This window comes from Tamandua tetradactyla, chromosome 6 (assembly GCF_023851605.1).
Source record: "Tamandua tetradactyla isolate mTamTet1 chromosome 6, mTamTet1.pri, whole genome shotgun sequence".
In the NCBI taxonomy this organism is placed as follows: domain Eukaryota; kingdom Metazoa; phylum Chordata; class Mammalia; order Pilosa; family Myrmecophagidae; genus Tamandua; species Tamandua tetradactyla.
The window spans coordinates 131554380-131566743 of NC_135332.1; the positions used below are offsets into that span (position 1 = coordinate 131554380).

Here is a 12364-nt window from a genome sequence, read left to right on the forward strand (position 1 = left end):
TAAATGATAACGAGGTAGACTTAAAATTAAAAAAGAAAGAACATTCTTCATTTAATAAATGTTTATTGAGGGCCTCTAATGGGTCAATCAGTACTACTTAAGTTTAGTTCTATGTGTTACTTATGCCAGGAAAAATTTTTTTCAATTACATAGTAAACAATTATTAGAAAAGCTACATTTTAAATTTTTACTATGATTCGGTACCCTGGAACACAGTTAATAGATTTAACTTTTTCTGTTTATTTTCATGAGATTTTTCATGTAAATCATACAATTTTCAGACAATAACTTCACTCCACCTAATTTTAAATATTATATCTATAAAATTCTCTCATGAAAGACAAACTCTAGGATGTTTTGAAGACCTGGCTGAGTGTTTAAATAATTTCTCATAGTCCACAAAGCACAATGGTAATTATAACGCAGCTAACTGAAAGTTAAAAAAGAGAATAGAAAGAATAAAATCTAATTCTTTTTCTACAGAAATATGAGTTCAAAAGAGGTACAGTCACAAATGTCAAATACAAAGAAAAAACAATTAGACAAATGTTTTCAAAAATTGTATAATAAAAAACTACATTTTATGTATAGTGATAATCTTGAAACTAAAGCTTGTTTATTGAACTTGAATTAATGTGAAAACATTCTGAACTATGAAGCATGAAAATGAGTAATAGCTATGTAACATCTCAACATAAAGAGATTGCTTGTGACAGCTATTTAAAACCTGAAACAGAAGAACATTAATTTTTAACATTGAAAGATCTGGATTATTAATAATGCTAGAACACGGAGATTAATATTGCTATGGAATAAAAAGGTTTTCAAATTGACTCACGATAAAAAAGTACCTGAATCTACAGCTCAAAATGTTTAAAATCACTCCAAAATAAAGTTCCTGGAGAAGAAATTATAAACTCAGTGACAGTGAACCCGTATCTGCTGAATAATTCTCATAAGCTTGCCCTAATGCCTAGGATATAAGAAAATGTCAACTAAAAAATGCAAAAGTTTCAAGGAGAAATCTTAGACTATAATTGAATATAAATATTTTGAAAAGTAAGTAATATTGTCATTAAAAATGCAGTATTACTCAAATATCGATTTCTTCTTAAAATGTTTACCTAAACTCTTTGAAAGACTATGATTTTTGTACTACAAGAAAAGTTTAATTAAACCTCTGCTAACAGTGTCTTAGTAATTGCTCCCTTTGGTCTCATTTGAATCTAGTCTCAATTACAATGATGTACTATTAATATTATCAGATATACTTCCTGACAGTACAGATTTGAAGTTGTGACTCAGAGTAATTTTTTATTATCCCACGCTGTATGATTTCTCAAAGTGTCTTCGTGTTTATTAAACACTTTTTGTATTCTACTCCAATGGAATATTTTTAAATCAATCCATGGAGTAAAGTGTTATAAATAACAACAATAACCATTCCATTCCTTCTGCTTAGATCATAAGTTTTAAAGACATTTGCTGTGATCTTCATTCAGCTAAAAAGTATTTGTTCTAAACAATTTCAAATGGCAGGGGATTTGAGTTAATGAATATAATAAGGAGTTAAAAATGTTGAGTCTGTCTTGCAACCTAATATGCTGAGCTTATTATACACCTATGATGGCATTTATTAGTGTTCTATTCATATATGGAAAGTAAACTCGAGATATTAAACAAATATTTACATCCATTCTGTTAAGGGCATTTTACTGCGGACCTTGCAATCTACCAGTGAAATGAGACAACTACAGTCTTGCCCAGAGCCTGGTTTTATGCCAAAACCAAAAATTTAATGGGATTATTTCTGATTGTTAATTTAATTTGATAACATATATTGCTCTGTAATTGTATTTTAGTGTTTAATGGAAAACAGATTTACAACTTTTAAAAAACATTCCAACATTTCTTTATTATACATACAGAAAAGACTCAATATACAGTAGAAGAAAGGAACAAATTTTTCTCTGTCTGTGAAAACATAAATTGAGCAGAGTGGGATAGATTTATCTAAACAATATGAGAAAGGTATGGTTCCAGGTTTCAAGTATGCTATAGATGAAAGAGAATAATATGCAATAATGGAAGGAAAAATGACTCAAATCAATAAATGAGCAACTATTGGCCAAGGGTATACAATTTGGGAAAAGAATTGAGATTAAATACTAAGAGATAAGAAACTACTGAATAGAAGGGTCAAGATAATCCAATGTTAACCTCTTGTGAGGGGTTTGGTTACAAACAAGATTTGGGAATATAATTTAGGGCAAAATCTAACACTTCCAAAATATTTCTTTCAAAAAGCATCTCTATTCTTAGCACTCTCTCTTTTTATTCTCTTTAGTACATATCAGCTCCTTTCATGAAACAATACCACCATCTCACCCTGATCAAATAAAACGTATTTGGCTTGGCAAATGGGGCATTGTATTTTGAAATGGTACTTAAGTTGGTGTTCCTGGAGTAGAAGCTGGACATGTCTATTTATGTGGAAATACATGGCAACATGATTTCTCAGTAGAATTTAGTAAGTGGCCATGAGTGAAGATGGCTATTTTGAAGAATAATTTTGTGATAAATGAAAAAATAAGAATTTCACAAAGAAATAGGAAATGGTTTCTGCTTGGCCTGATTTTTTTTTGGTAAAAGACAAAACGCTTTCCTTATGGAGTGCCCTGAGCTTTGCTCCTCTATATTAACTAGGAAAGTGCCTGGCCATGGTTCCTGAAACATTGTTCCAGGATGGCCTTGCATCTTAGAACTATGCTTACTAGCTCTAATGCAGAGCACTGACCTCTACTTCTTTGCCTTGGTATAAAGAACTTGTCCACTGCCAAATGGAAGCCCCGCTTTGTATAGCACTAAAAGAATTCCGGGTGCTTGATACAGCACCTATCTAGATAGAAAAATTTATCTGTTTTCCCTATTTCAGCTTCAGGAAGAATATAGTTACCATTTCACTCTTTCAGATATAGTGGAGCATTATGTACCAAAATCTATTCTATATGACATTGGCTAATTTTGCCTTCTAGCTTTCTTTTACATACAAAATAACTCAAATAACCAGTGTTTCTATCATGTAGTCCAAAGGCACTCTGAGAGTATTCATTTGAACAATCAGATGTTGCTACTGTCAGCTCAGTCACAACAGCATCATGTGACATGTACGGCTTACACTCTTCAGGGAACACTCTTTTAAAAAAATCACCTTCTCTACAGGAAGGACAAAATTTCTTTGCTATTTGTTTCTCTGTTCCTTGTCATTTTGTTTTCATTTATTTCCTTGCTCTAGATAGTTTATTTTCCCCAAAGATTATGAAGCTGCATGGAAGCTTAACTTTCTTATGCATAAGGACAGAATGACATTATATATATATTTCTATATAGAGACACAGATGTGTGAACTTACTTTAATGAATAGATAGGTATATGGAAAGTTCAATGTATATTAAATCCCCTAAGAGGAAGCTTGCTACCAAAAAGAATTATGCTGAAACTTCTATCATAAAGAAATGTTCTTTTCTAACAACAAAACATTACTTGATGGTATCACTTTTTGCTTAGATCTAGATTTTTACATATGCTGTTTAAAGACCATTCATATAAAATTTAAATGAATGATGCTCAAGGAACACTTGGGGCAACGGACAACAATATACCAGAACGAGTTGCTTTAGATAATTTCATTTTAGTTGATTATGATAGTATAAACATGATGCTAACTATACTCTGATTAAATAACTGTTATAATGAGAATCCGATTCATTAGCCCTGAGCTCTATGAAGCACACATGAACCAATCTGTTTTCTGATGAAGGCCATAATCTAGTTGAGAAACACATTACAATTAGAAATAGAGAAGACAGAAATTCATAACATGCCAACTGGGAATAGAGAGCAAATACAGAAATCACGAGAAGGATTTGGGGTTGAAGAAGTAGCCAGAAGGGTGGAGGCATCTAGAAGACGAGGCAGGAAGGTTTGGATAAGGAGAAGCTGGAGAAGAAACCCCCAGACACCAAAACTAAGATAAAAAATGAGTGGTAGGTGAGTAAGAGTTGAGGAGACAGGCTTCTAACTTGTGTAGATAGTTTGAATGAACAGAAGTAAAAAATTAAGTTAGGTCATCTGAAGTAAAGCAAATAAAGGGAGATCCTAAAATATACTTGAAGGGATGGTTAATAGGGAGTAGACGATGAAAAAAGCTGATATTCATAGTAACAGACCTGCAGAGAATTTCTGACAAGAAGAACAAATATGGGACCATGGTAATTTAAAGGTATAGGGAGTCTAGATGACATAGGTATAGAGAGAAACATTAGGAGACCAGAAGTCATTAGCAAAGAAAAAAACAAAACAAATCAGAATTCAGGGCTTAGTCATGGGTACACACTGCATGCATGTGGAACCTCTGGAACTGTTCTCACCTGTCCTGAAAAGTAAAATGTGAGTTCAAGAAATCAGGAGCTACCTGGTTTTGTTCACTAATACCTACATTGCCAGCGCCTAAAATGGTGTCTGTCAAACAGGAGGTTCTCAATATATTTCTTGATAATTTATCCTTTCAAACTAAAGTTTAAAATCTACCTGTTTTTTTGAAGTTTTCCCCAAGTTTTTCTGGTAGCAAAGTTTCATGGGGAAAACATGGACTTTGGAGTCAAGTAGACGTGTGTTCAATTACTGACTACTTTAAAAAGATTTTTTATTTGGATTAGCTTCTTAATTTTCTCATTATCTGTTTTCTCCTTTGTAATACACCACCCACCTTGCAGTGGTTTTATAGGGTTTAGAGATTATGAATGAAAAGTGCCTAAAATATATCCAAGCACATATTAGTTGCCCAATGTATGGTATATATTAAGAGCAGGTATCACTTGATCATGTTCTTTTTGCCTCCATCCTATTTTGTACATATCTAAATCATATGTTATCACTTTGCATTAGAGTTAACATAGTCTACGTTCTTTCCCTCTACTGCACAAATATTTTAGTATACCAAATTTTCATTCTTTAAAGTGCCTAAGAAATTCCTCTCTCGAAATTCAGCACAAGCCTCATCTTAGGCATGAAGTCTAAATCTATTCAAGGAGATTTTGGTACTTACTCTCTGTTGACACATTGTATCTTCTACTCTTGCATTTTAAAAGTATTTGCATTCATGTCTGTCTTCACTACTGGAGTTTGAACTCTATGAGGATGGGGGTGGCATCTTTTATTCACATACCTTTGTTACCTAGTAACCTAAGCCAGGGGTAAATATTCATTATATGAAAGATGAGATAAATATGAAAATTATGAAGCTATGTGACAAAGTACCCATCAGGCAAGTGGAGATTAAAAAGAATACAATGTCTATCAGAAGATGTTATCTTCTTGCCTATTCTGGGCAAGAAAGAAGGGACTAGTGAAAATGAGAAGTTAAATTCAGATGGATTCTAGGAATTGTGTCCTATAGCCAGTTTTGGTAAAGAAATCCACGATAACATGAGTTTAGAGGTACAAGTCTTACTAACATATATACGTATTTTTTGGCATGGGCAGGCACCAGGAATCGAACTCAGGTCTCTGGCATGGCAAGTGAGAACTCTGCCTGCTGAAGCCACCATGGCCTGACCAAGTCTTACTAATATTTTTATACACATTCTTTGGTATTAAAAATTGTTGTTATTGTGGTCTATTTGCATTATCTATGCAATTTTCATCCAATCTTGATTCCAGGAATCAGAGATCAGAGGACCTCATTTTGTCAGTCAACAGCACTTCCTAAAGGACCCCAATGTGCAGAGGAAGAGGTTGGTGAAACTGATCCCTACGTATGAATTTACCTCTCAGCTCTGAGATCAGCACGCTCATTAGACAGACAGGAAGAATGAAAAAAAAACATGCAACCAGGTCAACTTTACATCCTATTCTATATTTCTAGAATAACCATATAAAGTTGACACTTCAGTGATACCCACATGATATCAAGGTGCAAAGCTGCCAGCCAGTATCTAACCAAGCAGTGTAGGACATTTTAAGAATTCAAAAATCTACTCATGTCTTTGAATAAAAGCATTGATTTTTCCTGGAAAGTATGATGCTCTTGTGCATATTATATCAAATCCAAATCTTATCCACCAATAAAGGAAATAGAATACTTTGTCTATTAGAAATTACATGAAATTTATATTTGTAACATACAGCAGCTCATAGACAGGAAATTCTGTGTAAGTAGGACAACATTTCATTATTTATTGATTCAAGTCTACCAAAAATGAGAGCACATTTTATTTCTTAAACAGATGATATTGGTATTTTAAGATGCTACTGCCAACACATGTAATAATGTTCTTCATCAATCTTTAAATTACTTTACAAATATCTAGGGCAGAAAATTAGTTTTTCAGCATTACATTATATTCACTTTTCAATATTATGGAACTTACTTTGATACATTGTTTATTAGTGTCATTGTCTGAGAACCAATAACATTAGGAAATACACTAAAGCAAAACATAAAATTGACAAACCATTTTTAGGAAGATGACTACCTGTGACATGCCTAGTTTAGGCTGTAGCCTTTCGAAAAAATACTATGAATTAGGTATATATAAATGACTGACAAAAGAAAATAGCAACAACACCACCCGCATAAATATGCAAAGTCAAAATGATGGTCTTATAGAGGATATTTAATTTAAATGGCTACCAGCTGACCCCAAACAAAATGCTCAGTGCTTCCCCTAAAAACAAAAAAGGTTTAATTATCTAGGAAAATTATAAGGATCTTATAAAGATATGTAAACAAAAGATACAACAACTGTAGTGTGCCTGGATGTAACTAAGCTTCCAAGCAAATCATCCCTATTAGTTTCTATTCATGATTTAAAGAATGCTTTTTTATCTCTTCATGGCATGCAGGTTTTCCTCGGGACTCACAATTCTAGGCATTTGAGCTTCTGCTGACATAAATGCATCTCCAAAATAGACAGTGACAGCAAGCTTCTGCTAGACATTTAAGCCCACTTGTGTGTGCATGTGTTGCGGTTGTTATTTTTTTTTTAAGACGCTTTTTTTGAACCTTCTAACAGTGAGAGGTTTGGGAAGGTAGCGCTAGAAAGAATGAGAACTTGTTTTCTAAAGCAACACTCTAGACATTTGATCTATCATTAAAAAAACAAAAAACAAGAAACAAATCACAGCCTCTTACCTTGAAAACAAACATCTCCCTGCGAAGAATAGCTAGAGTGTTAAAGTTTCCATCACAGATGTTGGGTTTGGCCCCAGGATAGGAAGGTCTGCCAGTGGGAGGCCGGGGGGGTTTCGGTCTGTCATTCTTCCTCGGGTCAGCGGGGGGCACAGAGCGGTGTGGGGGCGCTGTCGGTAGAGGTCTTGTGGGTGGAGGAATCTTGTCAGGTGGACCTTTTGAAAATATGAGGACAGAGCTTGGCTTATTGAAAACTGGAACATGCTACAGAGAATAATCATTCATCAACAGACTAAGCGAGCTAAGAAGTCTTTTAGATCATATATTTTGTGGAAAAAACAAAAACAAAAACAAACCATTTCCAAGTCTATCTGAAATCAGCTTTATCATGCTAAATACTGGATCCAAGTAACCAGGCTTTCTTTGTTAATTTTTTTTTTTTTTAATTTTTTTATTAATCAAAAAAAAGAAAAGAAATTAACACAACATTTAGAAATCATTCCATTCTACAAATGCACTCAGTAATTCTTAGTATCATCACATAGATGTATGATCATCATTTCTTAGTACATTTGCATCGATTTAGGAAAAGAACTAGCAAAACAGCAGAAAAAAATATAGAATGTTAATACAGAGAAGAGAATTAAAATAATAATACTAATTATATATATATATATATATATATATATATATATATATAAAGGAAAAAGAAAAAAACAAAAACAAAAGATACAAACACACAAACAAACAAACAAAAAACCATATTTCAGGTGCAGCTTCATTCAGTGTTCCAACATAGTTACATTACACTTAGGTATTATTGTGCTGTCCATTTTTTAGTTTTTGTATCTAGTCCTGTTGCACAGTCTGTATCCCTTCAGCTCCAATTACCCATTATCTTACCCTGTTTCTAACTCCTGCTGGTCTCTGTTACCAATGATATATTCCAAGCTGATTCTCAAATGTCGGTTCACATCAGTGGGACCTTACAGTATTTGTCCTTTAGTTTTGGGCTAGACTCACTCAGCATAATGTTCTCTAGGTCCATCCATGTTATTACATGCTTCATAAGTTTAGTCTGTCTTAAAGCTGCATAATATTCCATCGTAGGTATACGCCACAGTTTGTTTAGCCACTCGTCTGTTGATGAACATTTTGGCTGTTTCCATCTCTTTGCAATTGTAGATAATGCTGCTATAAACACTGGTGTGCAAATGTCCGTCTGTGTCTTTGCCCTTAAGTCCCTTGAGTAGATACTTAGCAGTGGTATTGCTGGGTCATAATCCATTCTGCCATTCTATGTCTTTTGATTGGGAAATTCAGTTCATTAACTTTTAGTATTATTACTGTTTGGATAATATTTTCCTCTACCATTTTGGCTTTTGTATTATATATATCATATCTGATTTTCCTTCTTTCTACACTTTACTCCATACCTCTCTCTTCTGTCTTTTCGTATCTGACTCTAGTGCTCCCTTTAGTATTTCTTGCAGAGCTGGTCTCTTGGTCACAAATTCTCTCAGTGACTTTTTGTCTATAAATGTTTTAATTTCTCCTTCATTTTTGAAGGACAATTTTGCTGGATATAGGAGTCTTGGTTGGCAGTTTTTCTCTTTTAGTAATTTAAATATATCATCCCACTGTCTTCTAGCTTCCATGGTTTCTGCTGAGAAATCTACACATAGTCTTATTGGGTTTCCCTTGTATGTGACAGATTGTTTTTCTCTTGCTGCTTTCAAGATCCTCTCTTTCTCTTTGACCTCTGACATTCTAACTAGTAAGTGTCTTGGAGAACGCCTATTTGGGTCTATTCTCTTTGGGGTGCGCTGCACTTCTTGGATCTGTAAATTTAGGTCTTTCATAAGAGTTGGGAAATTTTCAGTGATAATTTCTTCCATTAGTTTTTCTCCTCCTTTTCCCTTCTCTTCTCCTTCTGGGACACCCACAACACGTATATTTGTGCGCTTCATATTGTCATTCAGTTCCCTGATCCCCTGCTCAAGTTTTTCCATTCTTTTCCCTATAGTTTCTGTTTCTTTTTGGAATTCAGATGTTCCATCCTCCAGTTCACTAATTGTAGCTTCTGCCTCTTTAGATCTACCATTGTAGGTATCCATTGTTTTTTCCATTTTTTCTTCTTTGTCCTTCACTCCCATAAGTTCTGTGATTTGTTTTTTCAGATATTCTATTTCTTCTTTTTGTTCAGCCCATGTCTTCTTCATGTCCTCCCTCAATTTATTGATTTGGTTTTTGAAGAGTTTTTCCATTTCTGTTCGTATATTCAGCATTAGTTGTCTCAGCTCCTGTATCTCATTTGAACTATTGGTTTGTTCCTTTGACTGGGCCATATCTTCAATTTTCCGAGCGTCATCCATTATTTTCTGCTGGTGTCTGGGCATTTGATCAGATTTCCCTGGGTGTGTTACGCAGCTGGTTGAAAGCTTTTTCTGTGAAATCTGTGGGCTCCGTTTTTCTCTTCCTGCCCAGTAGGTGGCGCTCGTGGCGCTCGTCTGTCTGCACCGCAGTTGGCCCGGGAAACCGCGCGTGGAGGTGGGGGTCGCTGGCCGCCGCGGCTTGGGAGAGTGCCGGTCCTAATTGCCCAGCTGGCCCGAAACGCCAAGCGTGACGGGAGGGCCCCGCTATCCAACGTTCCCAGTCAGGCCAGTGAGCCACGTGCGTGGAGGGGACCCCAGTCGCCAGCCGCCCCGGCCGGGAAAACGCGCGCCCCTCGGGTAGCTCACCGCAGCAGATTCTCCCTGCCCGTTCAGCTGTTCCAGAATGGGGTACGCTGTCTTTTTGGTCTCTGTCGTGACTCCGGGAGCTGTTTCGTATTGTTTCTGTTTCTTTAGTTGCTTTTCTGGAGGAGGAACTAAGACCCGCGCGTCTTACTAAGCCGCCATCTTCTCCGGAAGTCTCTTTGTTAATTTTTAATGATATTTTTATACTTCCCCACCAGCCTGACTGGGAGAGCTGCTTTCAAATCTTTTTTTTCTGGAAGTAGGTAGTATATAAATAATAAATAAATGAAAATGAATATCAAAAACATGTATGTAAGCTCCACCAAAGTTAATCTGAGATTCCAGCAGCAATGATTCTATGCAAATAGTTCTAAAGGATCAACATTAACTAATCAAAGTTTATTCTCTCTCTGACTGCATTTTATAACCTTTTCCTGACTTTCACTATTTTCTTCTAATGAAAGGTTCTGACAAATTGCTGGAAGGGTGTTGCATTTGAATACTGAATTTAAAGCATCTATTGATTAAAACACCAGCCGTAAATCTCAATGTGAAGAAGTATTTCTAAAAAGAGGCTTCAAAATGAAGCCAACGTTTTCAAATGTAATTCGGTATAGATGTTAAGCATCATTCCACAAGGAATTTATTTTTTAAAACAGAAAATACAGAGCTGTTCACATTTACTATCTAGATGTGGAAAGTCTATTCTTCAGTAGGTCATTAGTCTAGACTATTCATTCATGAGGTCATGAGAAAGAGCCTCCTTTCAATGACCGACTTAGGAGGAGTTTCTGATGACAGACATATAGGTATAGGATAATATGCCCTCAAATTTAACATATAAGCTAGCTTTAAATCTGAGACACTTTGCTTGTCTTTTTACCCAACAATTAAAAGCAGCAAAACAGGGGACCTTTTCTCAAATCCATTTTAACCCTGAGAGAACCACTAATCACTAAGACATGCGTGCATGTATGTATGTATATATGTATTTATTATTTATTTATTTTCACTGAGAAATTTAAATTGAGAAACTAATGAATGCGAAACAAATTAGTAAACTTAAGCTATCCTGTTTTAAAAATGCAAATGACATCTTCTGGCTACTGGATATTAACATACAGATAGCACACATTTATCTTTGTATTGTAAAAATAAATGCTTCACTTCATTAATTTAGCAAAGCATATTCACTATATATAAATTTTAAATGTCAAGTTCTTAACAATTATGTGTGAAATAAATGTGTTTATGAAGATCAATATCTATATTATGGGAGTGAGGTTTATAGTAAATATTTTATCTTTGGATTCATTGACTGAACCCCTTAAATAAAAATGATTTTATACAGTTCTAGAAATTGCCACTGAATTATGTTAGCAAAGTTAACCATTTGTTTATTTGATATTTGACAATCATAATTTGAATATTTGATAATTTTCACTTCCATATTTGTTCATTGTCACTCTCATATTTGTTAGCTTTCATGCTGAGTTAGTAATTGGACGTTTTTGAGATTTTATATCCATTTCACCAGGGTCTTTTCTGGAATTTCAAAAGTAATTTTTCTAGGAACCACCTAACAGCAAAAGTGATAAGAGCCACTTTGTTGGTGTCAAAGTCTCAGTATCTTATATAAAAGTCTTACATTTCTAACTGTCTTATTGGTTATATTCCTTATTACATATTTCAATTTAATTTTAAATACTAGAGTCTTTATGATCATTCCTATAACTACAGGTTTCAACTGAAAGCAATAATCAACCCCCTGCTGCTGATCTTACATGTTATCTACTTGCGGAACATCAGAACTAAACTCATTATGAGGAAAACAGGTGGTCCTACATCTATATTTCTATACTGGTTAATTTTAAATGCATTTTAACCATGTGAGTATCAAATAATTGAGGATGGTATTCTAAGTACCGTGAAAACTTTAACATGATTGAACAGAAATGTAATTAATGTCTTAACTATTTAAGACTTTCCCATAAAAAAATACATTGAGATATCTAGGGTTCTTGTCAACAAAACTTAACTGATTGAAGAATATTGTTAACGGATCCGATTTTTTTCAGTTGTTACTGCTCTCATATTACCTCTCTCATATACTTAGAGCACCTATCTCTAACAGGAAATCACAGCAGGAATTCTGGACTTCACTGTAGGGTTAATCTAACAGAAATTCAACAGTGGGACTTACCATATATCTTCTGGATGCCCTGAAGATCATCATTAGGTAGTTTGAAGTTGTCAGTTTCCATGTACTGGTAAAATGGGGCCATGATGGCTGTGGGGTCATTGGAATGCTCCAATCCCAGAGCATGCCCCAGCTCATGAACTGCTACAAGAAATAAGTCATTTCCTGTGTACACAAGAAGAAAAAGATACAATAATTAATAGCTAAGTACAAAATTGAAAAGGACAATTTGAT

The 12364-nt window shown here is 34.7% G+C and overlaps 1 protein-coding gene across 1 annotated transcript in view; it reads right to left on the reverse strand.

The window, feature by feature from the left end:
• MMP16 (matrix metallopeptidase 16) overlaps window positions 1-12364 on the reverse strand; it is a 255756-nt gene that overhangs the window by 69115 nt on the left and 174277 nt on the right. The window contains exons 5-6 of the mRNA XM_077167161.1: window positions 12134-12295; window positions 7196-7407 (exon numbers count right to left, since the gene is read on the reverse strand). Coding sequence (XP_077023276.1) covers window positions 7196-7407; window positions 12134-12295 — 374 coding nt within the window. The remainder of the gene's footprint in view (window positions 1-7195; window positions 7408-12133; window positions 12296-12364) is intronic.